At 50.5% G+C, this 17,800-nt stretch overlaps 2 protein-coding genes across 3 annotated transcripts in view; one reads left to right on the plus strand and one right to left on the minus strand.

Moving 5' to 3' along the window:
- Positions 1 to 17,800, minus strand: part of LOC145714947 (eukaryotic translation initiation factor 1A, X-chromosomal) — a 795,969-nt gene that overhangs the window by 124,353 nt on the left and 653,816 nt on the right. The window lies entirely within an intron of this gene.
- On the plus strand, positions 380 to 17,506 carry LOC145714990 (protein Shroom2-like). The gene is made up of 5 exons (XM_081794580.1): positions 380 to 480; positions 8,193 to 8,324; positions 13,248 to 15,708; positions 17,224 to 17,321; positions 17,440 to 17,506. The coding sequence occupies exons 1-5, from the start codon at positions 380 to 382 to the stop codon at positions 17,504 to 17,506; spliced, it is 2,859 nt and encodes a 952-aa protein (XP_081650706.1).

The following is a 17,800-nucleotide window of genomic DNA, read 5'->3' on the forward strand; positions in this document are numbered from 1 at the left end:
TTCTGGATGCCACTAAGCTGCAGTGAACTCCGCACCGCCCCTGTGTTGTGCTGGGAGCCCCTCTGCTCCTGGCTCCTTGGAGCTGTCCTGCAGCAGGTGGGTCTGCACGCAGCCCTGACATTGGTTGGCACCGATGTTCTTGGAAGCAGCTATGGGTGGCGATGCGGCAGGGTTACAGGCAGGGCTAGGGCGCCCCGCCTCTTTCATCCTGTGGGAATGCTGCCTCTCAGCCTGGCGTTTGTTCCAAATGCAGCTTTGATGTCCTGTATCAGTCTCAGCTCTTTAGGCCATTTGGGAATTTTTATCTTAATTCTTCTCATGTATAAAGGCGGGAACTCTGTGGCTCGCATCCCATAGGGCTATATGGATTCAATCCAGCATGACATCACCGTCCACAGCAGTATGTTGTCTGACCACCGCCGGGGAAGGGAGCCCTTTGCCGTTTCTCGAGTGCTCGGCCCTGTGTCTTCATACATTCGTGTAACGTGTTAGAAGCGCTCCGTGCAATCATACCATTAGGTCCTGCCGTCCAGGAGCTGCCTGCTGAGGATGCTCTCATAGGCCTGGATTGGGAAAGCTGTGACAGGTGGTGAGCCAACAGATGTGAGGAGGCCGGGAAGCAGACTGCAGCAGAGTCTTACCTGAGGCTGGGCCACTGACCTGCCCTTGGAAGGCTGAGCCAGGTTTGAGCCGCAAATCTGGTCCTACCTCGGCAATACCAGGGAAGGGCAGAGGGGGTGCAGGCAAACGGACTGCAGGGGGACGGGTGACTAGGTGGCTGGGGGCAGAACAGTGCTGGCCCTGAGCTTGCCTCTGAGCTGCCGGGAGGGCTAGTGCAAGGCCACCAGCCTGCCCACATGTGTCTCCAGCTGATGCCCACGCTGCTGGCCCAGGGGCACCCTCCAGACCACAGCTTGGCTAGATGCCTGAGAATGTGGGAGCTTGGGCTCCTGTGGCAGCTGTGAGCAGTTGAAGGTTCTGGAGTGAGAGCAAGAGCTGTCTAGAGCAGCGTGGCTAGGAGATTGATCTGGCAGGAGGTAGACAGACCAGCAGAGGGAGAGGCTGCTCAGGACGTAGTCATCCACAGGCTTGGCTGGGTCAGAACAAGGTTCATTTTGTGTTTGTAGAGTGCTGGTTTTTATGTGTTTCCTTTTGAAGGACTAAAAAGGGTGCTTGCAGTCACCCTCTCCAGTGCACACCACCCCCCCACCACCTTCCACCTCCCCTGCTGGCCTGTACCCCCTCCTTTCCTTGAATTCTAAAGTCTTCACACAGGGCTGTTCCCCTCACCCACGGGTCACCGAGGCACCTTTGCAGTCCTGCCCAGACCACCCCTTCTCTGAAATCCAGGCCTCTTCCCCCCTCGGGCCCCCGATTCTTTTCTCTAAGATGCCCCCAACGGATCACTATTGATTTCCTCCCGCCAAGGAGCCTTCTCCAACCCCAGGGTTGCCTAAAAGCCCCAGATCCCATCATAACCCCCGGCACAATGCACACCCAAAGCCAAGGCACCTGGCCTCCCCCTCTGGCCTCCCCGGCCTCCCAGCCAGCGGGTCCGGTACGGTCAGGCTGACGCAGCTTGTGGTGACCAAGCACAGACTGTTTGTTTTGTGAGGTGGTGCCTGTTGGCTTCATTCTAAAAGGCTATGAAAATAACCCAGCAGTCACGAAACTTTTTTTTAGGCAAGGAAGGGATTCTGTTCTTTATGAGAATGACAAACATTTCACTGAAGCATTTATTTTAATAATTCCTTTTTTAAGAGAGAGAGTGCACACGAGCATGGGAGGGGGGCAGAGAGAGAGGGGGACACAGAATCTAAAGCAGGCTCCAGGCTCTGAGCTGTCATCACGGAGCCCGATGCAGGGCTCGAACTCACAAACCATGAGATCATGACCTGGGCTGAAGCCAGACGCTTAACCGACTGAGCCACGCAGGCGGCCCTGGATTCATTCTTAATTTTAAATGATATGCTAGCATTTTTCATATTTGTGGTGTAAACCCTGTCCTTCCAAAAATCCCCCAAAGACTACCTCGCTTATAAAATTATTTCTAAAAATTGAAGTAAATTTTTATTAATCTTGGTATGTAATTTGTGGGAAAGGCTTCGGGGGAACAACCCTCATTAGGATGAATAATTTCATCTGTAGGAGCAGAAAATGTTCGTAGCCAGTACTATGGCTTTTCTGTATTTATATGAAAGGAATAGTAAGCACTGATTAGAGGTGCCATTTGGGAAGAGTGACAGTGGCATGAGAGAATACTCCCAAAACCAGGCGGGCCGCAGAGTGAAATGGAGACACGGAGTCTGCAGGCTTCTCCAAATTGTCTAGAGACAGAGAGGAGGTCATGCAGAGGGCTGTCTTTAGATCATGGCTTCTTTTCCTTGGGCGTCTTTTTGGCCTTTTAATTTTTAAATATTCCATATTTTCTACAATAAGCATGTGTTTTAAGGATTCCAAACATCAACAGCCGTTTGAACAAACAGGATTCCTTTCCTACATACACTGGGCTGACCCTGGCCCGGTGTGAGCACGGACGAAGCCCCACTGCCTATCCAGTGATTCTGGGATTGCGCAGCCCCAGGCTCAACGTGGGGCGTTGCTGGTCCGTCTGTCACATCCCTGCCCGCAGCACCTGCTCAGAAGCAGGACCTTCGGCGTCTCTGGGTTGGGCTGCACAGGCCTTTGTGGCTCTAGCGCTCCCATTCGCCCCCCATGGCTGTTTGCGAGGCCAGAAATCACCCTCTGTGTTTCTCCCTCCCAGAATGGGCTTCCTTACCGGTCTCTCCAGTTGGCTTACATCTGACTGCGGCCAAGGAGGGAGCATTCTTTCCGTAGCGTCCCTATTCATTCCTGTTCGATATTTGTCTTGGGGCTGTCTCGACCATAGCAGACATCCCACAGGAAGGAGTGATTCGGGACTGGTTTGCTGTATGCCATTTTGCATTTACTCCTTTCTTTGTTTTTATTTTATTTATTATTTTTTTTCCAGAGGGAATTTTTTTTTTTTAATCTTTGTAATATAATTTACTGTCAAATTGTGTAACATAAGGTGTGTAAAGCGTGCTCTTGGTTTTTGGGGTAGATTCCCATGGTTCATCGCTTAATACAACACCCAGTGCTCATCCCAACAAGCGCCCTCCTCAATGCCCATCACCCATTTTCCCCTCTCCCCTCCTCCATCAACCCTCAGTTTGTTCTCTGTATTTAAGAGTCTCTTATGGTTTGCCTCCCTCCCTCTCTGTAACTATTTTTTTCCTTCTCTTCCCCCATGCTCTTCTGTTAAGTTTCTCAAGATCCACATATGAGCAAAAACATACGGTATCTGTCATTTTCTGACTCATTTATTTCACTCAGCATAATACCCTCCAGTTCCTTCCACGTTGCTGCAAATGGCTGGGTTCCATTCTTTCTCATTGCCAAGTAGTACTCCATTGTATATATAAACCACATCTTCTTTATCCATTCGTCAGTTGATGGACATTTAGGCTCTTTCCATAATTTGGCTGTTGTTGAAAGCGCTGCTGTAAACATTGTGGTACATGTGCCCCCATGAATCAACACTCCTGTATCCTTTGGATAAATTCCTAGTAGTCCTATTGATGGGTCATAGAGTGGTTCTATTTTTAATTTTTTGAGGAGCCTCCACACTGTTTTCCAGAGCGGCTGCACCAGTTTGCATTCCCACCAACAGTGCAAGAGGGTTCCCGTTTCTCCACATCCTCTCCAGCATCTATATAGTCTCCTGTTGTGCATTTTAGCCACCCTGACCAGTGTGAGGTGGTATATCAGTGTGGCTTTGATTTTTATTTCCCTGATGGTGAGTGACGTTGAGCATCTTTTCATGTGTCAGTTGGTCATCTGGAGGTCTTCTTTGGAGAAGTGTCTGTTCATGTCTTCCACCCATTTCTTCAGTGGATTATTTGTTTTTCAGGTTCTGAGTTTGATAAGTTCTGTATAGATTTTGGGTACTAGCCCTTTATCCGATATGTCCTTTGCAGGTATCTTCTCTCATTCCGTCGGTTGCCTTTTTGTTTTGTTGATTGTTTCCTTCACTGTGCAGAAGCTTTTTATCTTGATGAGGTCCCAATAGTTCATTTTTGCTTTTAATTCCTCGTCTTTGGTGATGTGTTGAGCAAGAAATTGCTGGGGCTGAGGTCAAAGAGGTAGTTGCCTGCTTCCTCCTCTAGGGTTTTGATGGCTTCCTGTCTCATGTTTAGGTCTTTCATCCATGTTGAGTTTACTTTGTGTATGGTGTAAGAAATGGTCTAGTTTCATTCTTCTGCATGTTGCTGTCCAGTTCTCCCAGCACCATTTGCTAACGAGACTGTCTTTTTTCCATTGGATACTCTTTCCTGCTTTGTCAAAGATTAATTGGCCATACATTTGTGGGTCCAATTCTGCGTTCTCTATTCTGTTCCATTGGTCTATGTGTCTGTTTTTGTGCCAATACCATACCGTCTTGATGATTACAGCTTTGTAATAGAGGCTAAAGTCTGGGATTATGATGCTTCCTGCTTTGGTTTTCTTTTTCAATATTACTTTGGCTATTCGGGGCTTTTGTGGTTCCATACAAATTTTAGGATTGTTTGTTCTAGCTTTGAGAAGAATGTCGGTACAATTTTGTTGAGATTTCATTGTATTTTATTATTACTTTAAAAAAATTTAATGTTTATTTTTGAGACAGAGAGAACAGAGCCTGAATGGGGGAGGGTCAGAGAGAGGGAGACACAGAATCTGAAGCAGGCTCCAGGCTCTGAGCTGTCAGCACGGATCCCGATGCGGGGCTTGAACTCACAAACGGTGAGATCATGACTTGAACTGAAGTCAGACGCTTAACTGACTGAGCCACCCAGGCACCTCTGTATTTTATTATTTAAAAAAAATTTTTTTAAGTTTATTTATTTATTTTGTGTGTGAGAGAGACAGAGGGAGCAGGGGAGGGGCAGAGAGAGAGGGAGAGAGAGAGAATCCCAAGCAGGCTCTGCACCATCAGCACAGAGCCCGATGTGGGGCTTGAACTCACGAGCCGTGAGATATCATGACCTGAGCGGAAGACAAGAGTCTCATGCTTAACCAACGGAGCCACCCCGGCACCCCGCATTTACTCACTTCTAATGCTCATGGCTCTGCGGGTGGCCAGGGTGGATACCACTAAGAACCAAGTATGGCATAGTGGTTTCACCCAGGCCCTCAAACTGGGGACTTGTGCTCTCCTGTCCTGGCACATCCTGTGACCTGTGCACTCCTCAGGGTCCCCACATTTCTGGCGGCTGAATGGCTTAAAGCCACCTGAGTGTGTATCTTGTGCGAGAAGAAAGCCCACGATCTTGTGAAAATGAAGACCTTAAATCTGTTCTTGTTTCTGTTCATCTGGGTCTGTCTGAAACGCAGCCAGAGGGACAGTGGCTGTGTGAGACCACTAGGTGGCGCCAGAGAGCTCTTTCCCCACAGCCTGCCAGACCAGCATCCTCACAGCATTGTGATTGAATGAACACTTGGGTCCAGAACGTCGTCCTCTCTCTTATTGGCATGAATCCAGCCGTTTTAGGTAGTCAGAGGGGCTGAGAAACAGAAGGTAGCTGGAACCTTCCCAAATACATTCATTATGCACTAGGAAATTCAAAGGACCTGATGAAAAGCCCATTATGTTTTAGGAAAACGTCACTATCCCCAATAGCCAGAATATCCTTATGTGTAGCTTATAGGTACAACCTTTTCACTGGGTGATTTTTTTTTTTAAAGCTCTTAATTTCTGCTGTGGTTGTCAACTATGTCTTCTTGGAATAGACATGCATCTATATGTGTTATTTTTTTATTTTATTTTTTAATGTTTAGCTGTTTTTGAGAGAGCAAGAGACAGAACATGAGCAGGGGAGGGGCAGAGAGAGAGAGAGAGAGAGAGAGAGAGAGAGAGAGGGAGGGAGACACAGAATCTGAAACGGGCTCCAGGCTCTGAGCTGTCAGCACAGAGCCCAACGCGGGGCTCGAACTCACAGACTGTGAGATCATGACCTGAGCCGAAGTCGGCCACTTAACCGACTGAGCCACGCAGGCACCCCTGTATTGTCTTTTTAAAAAGGAGGGAGTGCGTGCACTCTTGGAGCCCTGCTGCCCCCCACCCCCAAGTCAGCCAGCGCATATCCCAGTCTTGCCATGTGCTGGGTTGGAACACGTTGCCACAGATTATAAGGCATTTTCTTTTTCAGGCTTCCTTTTTTTATTTGTTTCCTTTGCCTCCACTCTCAGTCTAGTTTATTTCCTTCATTAATTAAGTATAAAGGAAGATGAAACACATCCTTGATGCGATAGCACAGAAAATGCCACCTGAACACGAGACTCACGTAGCCAGAACCTTCCTCACGAGGATTTGGAGAAACTCGACGAGGTACACTTTGGGATTTCAATCCCCTTACTTCTGTGGTGTGATGAAGTTGTCTGTTTTTTTGCTCTTGTTCATGGGGAAACTCCTGAAGTCAACACATTCCACATTTTGCCACCCATCTACTTTTCCTCCTTAATTATGAGTTGTCAGAACGTTTTTACTTTAACGTTTATGTATTTGTTTTTGAGGGAGGCGCAGAGAGAGAGAGGGAGAGAGAGAGAATCCCAAGCAGGCTCCACACTGTCAGCGTGGCTGGAACACAGGAACCGTGAGGTCACGACCTGCGCCGCAATCAAGAGTCAGACACTTAAGTGACTCGGCCACTCAGGCGCCCCGTGAGTTGCCAGAAGGTTTAAGTTATACATACTTTTCAGATTTCTTTAATCCTCTTTACTACTGTTTTGAAAGAGCGTGTGTGTGTTCGAACACACGAGCCGGGCAAGGGCAGAGGAGGAGAGAGAGTCCCAAGCAGGCTCCACACCCAGCCCAGAGCCCATCGTGGGGCTCAATCTCATGACGCTGGGATCACGACCTGAGCCGAAGTCAAGAATCAGACGCTGAACTGACTGAGCCACCCAAGCACCCCAGGTTTCTTTAATATGCTTTTAACATTAATATCCTTTAATGTCTTTGCCTGCCTGGAAGAATGTCTGCTCTCTGTCAAGCATCTAGAGAGGCTCGGTTTGAGCCTCTTGAGCTGCCGACTGGCCACAGTGAGCAAGTTCTGTCCCAAATTGGAGACGTGGAGACATGGAGACTGGGAGAAGCAGGTGCGTGGCTCTCCTCACACACCACCGTTTTCTTGGATGCTCTGTGAACATTTACATGGCAGCTGTAGGGATTTGCGACTGAACCTCCCTTATCATTCCCAGGCGGTGTAGCCAAAAAAAGAATAAGCCACCGATGGGAGGGTGCGGACAGGGACGCAGGAGCCCAGGAAGACGCTGCATACTGTGTTCACAAGTCCTGGCTGAACGGACTAGAGTCGTCGTTCTAGGGCATCATGAATTCACACGATGGGGACCCTTAGCTGACTTCACAGGCACTTGAGAGGCTCAGAGGAATGAATGCGCCTCTGCTAGTCTCAGTTAATGTCAAGATGTCTGCGTTTACTTAGTGAAGTGAGTAAATAGAAGTCATCCAGGGATGCCTGGGGGTCAGTCGGTTAAGCATCTGACTCTTGCTTTTGGCTCAGGTCGTGATTTCACGGTGCAGGAGTTGGAGCCCTGCGATGGGCTTTGTGCTCACAGTGCAGAACCTGCTCAGGACTCTCTCTCTCTCTCTCTCTGTCTCTCTCTCTCTGCCCCTCCCCTGCTCTCTGTCTCTCTCTCAAAATAAATAAATAAACTTTAAAAAAAAGGAAGTGGTCTAAACTGTGTGTGACCCGGCTGAGCTGGGGACCCCCTGCACTTCTCTCTAGTGCATCTCTCCTCCTCAAGGAGGCTGACGGCTGTGTGCCTAGCTATGCTGAAACAGGAAAGACAGAAGAGTCCTTCCAGGGTCCTACTGATGGCTGAGGCGAGGACAAGATTTATTTACCTGTTTAGAGCAAAAATTGAAGAATAAGGCTTAGTTCACATTTTGGAGCTCATGACTCTCACTCTGCCTTAGGATGGGTTCTGCATTAATAAAAGTTAACAATTTTTCATATCCAGATACCGTGGAAAGCCCCGGAATCAATGCTATCAGTCACGCGGGAGTAGCTGTAACATATTTCCGTGTCTCACTCCCGTCTTGGCACAGGGTTGTCCTTTATTTGCAATTCCTGAGTTGTCTGCGTTTTTTTTTGTTTTTTTGTTCTTTTCAGGAAGAATGAACTGAGCTGGAGGCCTCACTCCTGGCATGCCACCAAGTTCTCTGATAGCCACCCCGACACATCAGCATCTCCGTTCCCCTCTGCCAGCTCCTGTCCTTCCTGGCACGGCCGTCACCACCCCAGGTAGGCACTGTTTCCCACTGGGATGGACGGTGTTCGACATTCCACCAACGCCCATGACTTCCCAGCCCTGCCACAACAGCACCTTTCTTGACTTCAGCGTGATTTTATTTTCTTTTCTTTTCTTTTCTTTTCTTTTCTTTTCTTTTCTTTTCTTTTCTTTTCTTTTCTTTTCTTTTCTTTTCTTTTCATTCCTTTCCTTTCTTTTTTTTTTTTTTTTTAACATTTATCTGTCTTTGAGACAGAGAGACAAAGAGTGAGCAGAGGAGGGGCAGAGAGAGAGAGGGAGACACAGAATCTGAAGGAGGCTCCAGACTCTGAGCAGTCAGCATAGAGCCCGATTTGGGGCTTGAATTCATGAACGGCGAGATCATGACCTGAGTCAAAGTCCTATGCTTAACCAACTGAGCCACCCAGGCACCCCTCTTTTTTTTTTTAATTTATTTATTTTGAGAGAGAGAGAGAGAGACACCGTGCCAGTGGTGGAGGAGCAGAGAGAGAGGAAGAGAGAGAGAATCCCAAGCAGGTTCTGCACTGTCAGCGCAGAGCCCCATGCAGGTCTCTAACTCACAAACGGTACAATCATGACCTGAGCCGAAATCAACAGTCAGAGGCTTTTTTTCTGATGAGGAAAAGCTGCTGACACACCATTACCAGTAGAAATGTCTAAATTCTTCACTGGGTAGGTAGGTGTCCAAGCCTTGAAAACAAAAACTAGGAGCACCTGGGTGGCCCAGTTGGTTAAGCATCTGACTTCGGCTCAGGTCATGATCTCGTGGTTCGCAAACCCCATGTCAGGCTCTATGCTGACAGCTCAGAGCCTGGAACCTGCTTTGGATTCTGTGTCTCCCTCTCTCTCTTCCCCCGCCCCTGCCCACACTTTGTGTCTCTGTCTCTCTCTCTCTCTCTCTCTCTATGTCTCTCTCTCTCTCTCTCTCTCTCTCAAAAAAAAAAAAAAAATTAACATTAAAAAAAAAGAAAACAAAAACTAAAACACCAAGGGCAAGGATGAACAAGTGTGCTTTCTCATTTATGTTGTTTAATAAATCAGGAGCTTGGCGACTTACCTTTTTGGGCTGAATCCCTTTGGGCCAGCCAGGTCGGTGGTCCTGAGCTGAGTGGGAGGGCTGTCCGTCCACCCATGTGTCTACAGCAACCACCCTTCTTCTGAGACTTTTATGTGCACATTAGAAGGCAGAAGCGGGGCGCCTGGGTGGCTCAGTTGGTTGAGCCTCTGACTTGGGCTCAGGTCATAATCTCACGGTCCGTGAGTTCGAGCCCCACGTCGGGCTCTGTGCTGACAGCTCGGAGCCTGGAGCCTACTTGAGATTCTGTCCCCCTGTCTCTTGCTGCCCCTCCCCCCTCACACTCTGTCTTTCTCTGTCTCTCAAAAATAAATAAACATTAAAAAATCTTAAGAAAAAGAAGACAGGCTCTGCCTAAGGGTTCGGCAAGTGTATTCCAGCGAGGCTCCCAGGCCGTTCTCTTAAGCATCAACACCCTTTCCCCAGCCCCCAGGGCTCTCCTTATAGAGGAAATCAGGGCTTCACAGCCCACATGCCAGGGTGCCATCCAGCCTCGGGGGCCCAGGGGTGCTTTCCCACTGAGCAGGAGACCCAGATGCTGGGAGTTGTAGGTCAGTGGATGGAGGGGGAGTTCTGGGCTACCTGGAGTCCACATTTCAGGGCCAGAAGGGCTAATGTGTCAGGCAGGTGTGTGGCCACACCACAGGGGTGTTGGCTGGAGGAGGCCTCTCCTGGCCACCTTGGGTGAGTGGCCAGCGTCCTCACAAGTCTCATATTAAAAGGATGATGGCTCTGTCTCCCTCTCTCAAAATAAATAAATAAACTTAAAAAAATTTTTAGAGACGGGGGGAGACGCCTGGCTGCCTCAGTGGGTTAAGCGTCCGACTTCGGCTCAGGTCACGATCTCATGCTTCAAGCCCAGCTTCGGGCTTCTCGCTGACAGTGCAGAGCCTGCTTGGGATTGTCTCTTGTCTCCCTCTCACCCTCTCTCACCCCCCCCCCCAAATAAATAAGTAAACTTAATATTTTTTAAGCAGGGTGGCTTTGGGTGTGTGCGAGCCCATGTATGAGTGTGTATATGTATGTATATGTACAGGTGTATCTGTAAGTGTGGCGTGTGCACATGTATGCAAGTGCATGCTTGCGCGTGTGTGCTTGAATGTATGTGTTTGTGTATGTGAGTGTGCGTGCATATCTGTTATGGAAGGGCATTTGTGCCTGTGTGTGTAGAGCTAACGTAACCATCTCAAAATCAGTTTTTGATCATTAGTAAACACCGGTCTGCTACAAACTTCTGAAGTACTTCTGTGAAGGCAATACATCTCAGTGCATTGACCTGTTGAAAGTGACAAGAGATGATGGTATTTGGAGTCCAGGGTATTTTTGAAAAACCACAGATTCTCAACTGCGTAGTAAAAGTTAAGTGAAAAGTGGGCCTTTTATTTTCATTATCAAAGTGATGTAAAGTAATACGATTTCCATTAAGCCCATTTGGTGGTTTGTTGATGACAGAATCACGTTTGCTGCCCACATGCATGTGGGAACGGTGCTGGGCACTATTTATAGCTGCCCAGACCTCAAATGTTACAGAGAAATCACCTCCAGGGCACTGAGGGGAGGGTGCAGGAGAACCGCCTCCTGTTCTGTCTGAGAGGGGCACTGCTCTGTCCTTTTAGGAAAGGGTATACAAGCCAACAGTCCCCTGCCTTCAGGACAATGTCACTGTCCCCGGTAGCTGCCGTATCCTCAGAACTTGTAGATGGAGCCCTTGTTGTGTGTTTTCGTTGGTTCTCTTGTTCATTTGTTTGTTTTATAAATGGTCAGTGACGTGCTTTTCTAAATGTTTGTTTTTTTTGAGAGAGAGAGAGAGAGAGAGGGAGAGAGAGAGAGAGAGAGAGAGTGAGAGAGGGAGCACACAAGAACAGGGGAGGGGCAGAGAGAGAGGGAGAGACAGAATCCCAGGGAGGCTCTGCGCTGTCAGCCCAGAGCCCGACTTGTGGCTCCAACTCACAAACCCTGAGACCGTGACCTGAGCCAACATCAAGAGTCGGACGCTTAACCCACTGAGCCACCCAGGCGCCCCTTGTGTTTTGTTTTTGTTTTTGTTTTTTTGGGGGAGTGGGTTGCAATTTTATTTTTATTTATTTATTTTTTTTCCAATATATGAAGTTTATTGTCAAATTGGTTTCCATACAACACCCAGTGCTCATCCCAACCCTTGTGTTTGTTTTAAGAGTGATTTCGCCAGTTCGGTTTCCTGTGTCCTTGCCCTAATCACACATTTTTCCCATTCATCCTGGTTCTCCCCAAACCTAAAGTTGCCAGGGTTGTGGTAGTTTTTCTTGTTTTTTGTTTCTTACCTTGAAGCCTGAATGTTCCAGCTTTGTTGAACTTTAATGAAAACAGTTTTTTCTTTTTTTAAATATTTATTTTTGAGAGAGAGAGAGAGAGAGAGAGAGAGTAGGGGAATAGGTAGAGAGCTAGGGAGACAGAGAATCCCAAGCAGGCTCCACGCTGCCAGCTCAGAGCCCCACACGGGGCTTGAAACCAGAAACTGTAAGACCGTAATCTGAGCCAAAATCAAGAGTGGGATGCTCAACTGACTGAGTCACCCAGGCTCCCCACGGAAGCATTTTTAACATGCTTGGATAAGTAGTTTTACCATCGAGAGCCATTAGCCTCCTATATACACTGTCACTACCTCATAGAATAACTGATTCCTTAACAAACATATCTCCCAGCTTGTAGCAACAAACCTGATTTTGTATTTCCCTGTCTTAGGCCCCATCCTGCTTCAGAACCAGTATTTTTGGCATTCAGGTACAGCTCCAGTGAACTCTGTCAAGTTAATGAGTCCCCTGAGCACGGCAGTGTTTGTTTTGCTAAGAAAGCCTGTGGCTTGGGTCCTTTATCAAATATTCCATTAACTGAGAGTTAAGAGGAGCTCTTGGTACTTTAATATTTGGGTGTGGAAAAGTAACGCTATCTCTGGATTTCCCCTTTTAATTTGAAAATTATCGTTATTTGGGGCACTGGGGCGGCTCACTCGGTTAAGCATCCAACTTGTCCTGGTCTCACTGTTCGTGAGTTCGAGCCCCACATCGGGCTCTGCGCTGACAGCTCAGAGCCTGTTTTGGATTCTCCCTCTCTCCCTCTCTCTCTGCCCCTCCCTGCTCTCTCTCTCTCCCTCTCTCTCTCTCTCTCTCAAAATAAATAAATAAACGTAAAAAAATTTTAAAAAGAAAAGAGAAAATTACTGTCATTTGATTGCTTCTTCGGTTTTAGTAATCCATAAGAAGAATCCTTTTATACGCTAAACCCCGGGGTCCACAGTCTTGTTCTTTGAGGGGGCAGGTAGGGAATATTTTAGGCTTCATGGGTCTCTGTCGGTTGCAGGTACCCAGCTCTGCCGTTGTAGCTCAGAAGTATTCACAAACAGTGTGTAAACAAATGGCCATAATTGTGTTCCAATCACAGCTTATCTGTGAGTGCTGCAATGTGAATTTCCTGTCATTTTCACGGGTCACAGAATAATCTTTTTTAAAAAAGTCTTTAATGTTAATTTATTTTTGAGAGAGAGAGAGAGAGAGAGAGAGAGAGAGAGAGACAGAATGCGAGCAGAGGAGGGACAGAGAGAGAGGGAGACATAGAATCCGAAGCAGGCTCCATCCAGGCTCTGAGCTGTCAGCACAGAGCCCGACGCGCAGCTCAAACTCACGAGCCGTGAGATCATGACCCGAGCCGAAGTTGAACGCTTAACCCACTGAGCCACCCGGGCGCCCCGGCATCTGGACGTTTCTGTGTGGGGCCAGCTGTGTTCTTGGTCCTGCTCTCCTCATTTGTCCCCTTTACTATTGCTCGCTTCAAAAGCAAACTCTTCTCTCTGGTTCTTTCCTCCTAGTTCTTCCTCCCATGACCTGTCTGGCACGTGGGAGCACACGAATCTACAGCGTACCTCTGACCACTTTAGTTCCCTGGGGAGCGTCGACAGCCTGGACCACCCTTCCCAGCCCTACCCCTCCAGACGCCTCTCCGCCGCCAGGTCCAATGGCAGCATCGACCACCTGGGCGGCCCGAGCAAGCGGGACTCAGCTTACGGCTCATTCTCCACCAGCTCCAGCACGCCCGACCACACCTTGCCCAAGGCTGATGCGTCCTCTGCAGAGAACATCCTCTACAACGTGGGCCTGGGGGAGGCCTCCAGGCCGGGCGGCCGGCAGGGCCAGGCTGCCAGTGACCCCCAGGGCCTGGAGGACAGGCTCGGGTACTTGCCACCCCGGGCCCCCCGTGACGGCAGCAGAAGCCCCAGGCCAGAGGACAGTCCTGAGACCAAGCTGGCCACCCCTGGGAAATCAAATTTGGGACCGGTTTGGTATGTCCCCGATAAGAGAAAAGCACCTTCCTCCCCTCCTCCACCACCTCCCCCTCTCCGCAGTGACAGCTTCACTGCCACCAAGAGCCACGAGAAGGCCCAGGGCCCTCCACTCTCAGACACCGCCAGTGTGCAGCACTTTCCAGGCCCACCCCGGGCCCAGCCCCGCAGTGACTGGAGATCAGAGCCCACCAGTCAGCAGTGGAGGCCGGCACGGCCCGGCAATGGGAAGAGAGTCGGGAGCTCGGGCCCTGCGCCCCACGTCCCCCTGGACGGTGGGGTGCCGACCCCTGACCACAGGCCGGGCGGCCTCCCGGGGGCCCCTGGCCGGCTTCAGGCCTCCCTGTCCAGCACGGACGTGCGTTTCCCGCAGGCCTCCTTTGGCTGCCAGCACCCGCGCCAGTACAGTGACGAGAGTCCCTTCTGCCACGACGGCCCCAGGGCCGCCTCGTCGCTGAGGGAGCAGCACTGTGTGGCCGTCCCTGGTGGCTGCCAGGAGCCTTCTGCCCACCGTGTCCAGGACGACGGCCCCGCTCGGCTCAGGTGGCCCGGTGCCACTGAGCAGAAGGGCGACAGCGGTGGGCAGAGCCGCTACTACTGTGTGACCAGCAGACAGTGCCCACAGGCAAGCGCCCAGGCGGGACAGCCCCACGAGGAATACTGGCAGTCTGACAGGGCCGCAGAAGCCCACGAACTCCCCACTGAGCACCCGATGGGCCACGGGCCCTGGGGTCACATCCGCCAGCACGAGGAGGAGGCCCCGCACACCCGTGAGAGCGACCAGGCAGCCAAGGGCCACCCCATGGGAAGCGAGGAGCCACAGACAGCCGCCCACTGGGCAGGAGCCGCGGGGAAGGAAGCCGCCGACGGCTTCCTGTGGGCCGCGGGAGAAAGCAGCAAGATCTCCCCTCAGAAGACACCTATGCTGCACTCGCTGGCCCGGGAGGGGGCGCGCCCGCCCGACGACGGCCCGGGAGCTGGTGCCGAAAGGCCGCCCCCGTTCGATGGCCAGGTGGGCAGAGCCACCCGGAGAAGCGACCGCTTTGCCACCACCCTGAGGAACGAGGTCCAGATGCGCCGAGCCAACCTGCAGAAGAGCAGAAGCACGGTGGCGCTGGCTGGGGCCGACGAGGCGGCTCGGGAGGCCAGCGGCTGGCAGGTGGAGCCGGGAGGCGTCCCCGGCGCCTCCCCAGAAGGTTCCTTCCGGGGCACCTATAAAGACCACCTGAAGGAGGCCCAAGCCCGGGTCCTGAGGGCCACGTCCTTTAAGCGCCGCGACTTGGAGCCCAGCCCGGCCGATCGTCCCGCGGGGTCAGCAGAGCCGCGGACTGAGGAGCACAGCACACATCTGGATGCCGCCCCCCACTTCTGGGAGGGGGGCCTGCCCAAGCCGTCCCCGTCTGGAGGGGGCCTGCCGCACGTTCCCCGCATTGGGGCCCGGAAACGGTTCACGGTGCAACAGAAGCTGAAATCGTACTCCGAACCCAAGAAAATGAACGAGGTGGGGCTCGCAGGGCCCGATCGCCCCCACCGGCACCCGGGTGCGTCCGAGGACACCGTGGGCACATTCGCCGACAGGTGCAAGTTTTTTGAGGAAAGCAGCAGACCCATTCACCAGAGACCTGGGCAGAGGCAAGCGCTCTGTGGATTCCCGAAGGAGAAGCTGGAGAGGCCGCGGACAGCGGGCCACGGGTACGAAGGTGCAGAGCCTTCGTTCCAGAACAGGGCCCACACGACCTCCTTTGGAGAGAACCCCAGCAGTCACGGAAAAACGGCGAACATGGGAAAACCAGAACCGTCTCAGAGACTTGGAACCTTTACTGAGTATCAAGCCTCTTGGAGGGAACAGAGAAACACTCTAGAAGCCAGGAGTTCTGGGCGGTATCACTCAGCGGATGACATCTTGGACGCAGGTCTGGATCAACACGAGAGGCCACAGTACGTTCATGGAAGGTCCCGTTCCTCACCATCCACAGACCCCTACAAACAGGTAAGGTTTGTGCCCCAACCAAGGAAGAGCTGCCCCGGGCTGCTGTCTTAAGGCACATGTAGGATGCCCTGAAAATACGATGGCCCAATGTCAGTGTCGCTTGTGTCCCGCCGTTTGGGCATCGTTTGTGTGCACCGGCTCTTCTCGTGTCAACTTGTGTGAAAGGTACCTGGGGACTAAACAGGTACATCCATGACAATTTAACTCCGTATCCGTGTGCCTGTCCTGAGTCCCCGGCCTCCCCATCGTCACTTGCTTCGGCTGTCTTTCCTCATAATTAGCTTGCCCCAACCTTAACACCACGTAAAGAATTTGGGGGGAAGCCTAGAAAATGGTCAGTTCTCTGAAATGCAAAGGGGTGAAGACAGTGTATGATACACGATAGCCACTCTTCAAATGCTGAGGCCTTTAAAATTTTTAATATTTGTTCCTTGTAGTATTTTTTTTCAAATATGTTTGGATTCCTCCAGAACAAATGTAATTAAACATGCAATGCATTAAACTGTTGCACTTTTTATAAGGTGAGAATTCTTTTTATTTTTTTTATTAAAAAGAATTTTTTTAAGTTTATTTTGAGAGAGAGCGAGTGAATGAGCAGGGGAGGGGCGGGGGGAGAATCCCAAGCAGACTCCATGCTATCAGCACAGAGCCCAGTGCGGGTCGCAGACTCACAAACTGTGAGATCGTGACCCCAGCTGAAACCAAGAGTCAGACGCTTTAACTGAGCCACCCAGGCGCTTCTATGAGCTAAGAGTCCTAATGCTGAAAGTTGACTTCAAGCTTTCTAGGAAATTTAAAGAAAACATTCCAGTGTCATCTCGCCTCTTTCTCTCTCTCTCTCTCTCAAAATATAAATAAACATTAAAAAAAATTTTTTTTAAAAAAGAACCAGTAGTAGGTTCAATACACAATATTCAGGGGGTGCCTAGCCTTAGTCGGTTGAGCGCCTTTTTTTTTTTTTAATGTTTATTCATTTTTGAGAGACACAGTGCAAGCGGGGGAGGGGAGAGAGAGAGAGAGACAAACAGAATCTGAAGCCGGGTCCAAGCTGTCAGCACAGTCTGACACGGGGCTTGAACTCAAGGACGGTGAGACCATGACCTGAGGCAATGTCAGACGCTTAACCGACTGAACCACCCAGGTGCCCCAAGCGTCTGTCTCTTGATTTCAGCTCAGGTCACCATCTCACAGTCCATGGGTTCAAGCCCTGTGTCAGGCTGTGTGCTGTCCGTGCAGAGCCTGCTTCGGATCCTGTCTCCCTCTCTCTCAGCCCCTCCCCAGCTCGCTCTCTCGCTCTCTCTCTCTCTCAAAAATAAATAAATACTAAAAAACAACAGTTTGGAGAGCGGAGCTTGTGAGCCTTGTGGCTGAGTGTCATTACAAGGCGGCAGGCTGCGTCCTCGCCTCCGCGGCACAGGCTCGCGGGGCAAACCCACAATGAGGGGGTTCATAATAATAGATGTCTTGAGGAAGGCAGCTTGATGATTCGGTGTCTCACTGTGCTGCTCTTGGCAGGAAGCTGCCATCGAACCACAACAGCAAGTGGGGGACGCTGGTGAGCACAGGCAACTTTCTGCCACCATCCGGGCCGAGGAGGGATGCCCTAATCCGAGGTGGGTGAATTCTGGATTTGGGGTTGCTAAGAAGACATCTTGGAGGTGGCCTTCTCGATGGTGGGTGAATGCTTGGTTCACGTGATTGGGCCTCTGGTGGTTTTTTTGCCAAATCCAGCATGGCTGCTAACTGGATGCAGTTTCCAGCACCTCAGCGTCCCCGCTGCAGACGTGGTGCCGTTTGAGCAGAGCCTGTAGCCCTGCGCCGCCTCCAGCAGAAGCGTCTCAAGGGCGAAGATGTCTTCTGATGCCATCGTGCCTTTTTTTTTTTTTTTTTTTTTTTTGGTTCTTAAAATGGCTGCTGTGTTTTCTGTACAGTACGGTTCTTTATGTTCACAGAATGAGAAATCCAGTGTAATGTGCTTGAATGAAATGCTCTATCCAGAATGCTCGTTGAAAGGATGCTTTAATGATCTAGTACACAGCTGGGCTGCCGGGGCGTGGTCTCCAAATTGGAGTTGCCTGCGAAGATTGTCAGA

The sequence above is a fragment of the Panthera onca genome, chromosome Y (assembly GCF_046562875.1).
Source record: "Panthera onca isolate mPanOnc1 chromosome Y, mPanOnc1 haplotype 2, whole genome shotgun sequence".
In the NCBI taxonomy this organism is placed as follows: domain Eukaryota; kingdom Metazoa; phylum Chordata; class Mammalia; order Carnivora; family Felidae; genus Panthera; species Panthera onca.

Coding starts and splice junctions, on each gene's coding strand:
- LOC145714990 (XM_081794580.1), top strand. CDS start 380: ATGACATCACCGTCCACAGCAGTATGTTGTCTGACCACCGCCGGGGAA. Junction 481..8,192: donor CTGTGTCTTCATACATTCGT/GTAACGTGTTAG, acceptor TGTTCTTTTCAG/GAAGAATGAACTGAGCTGGA. Junction 8,325..13,247: donor CACGGCCGTCACCACCCCAG/GTAGGCACTGTT, acceptor CTTTCCTCCTAG/TTCTTCCTCCCATGACCTGT.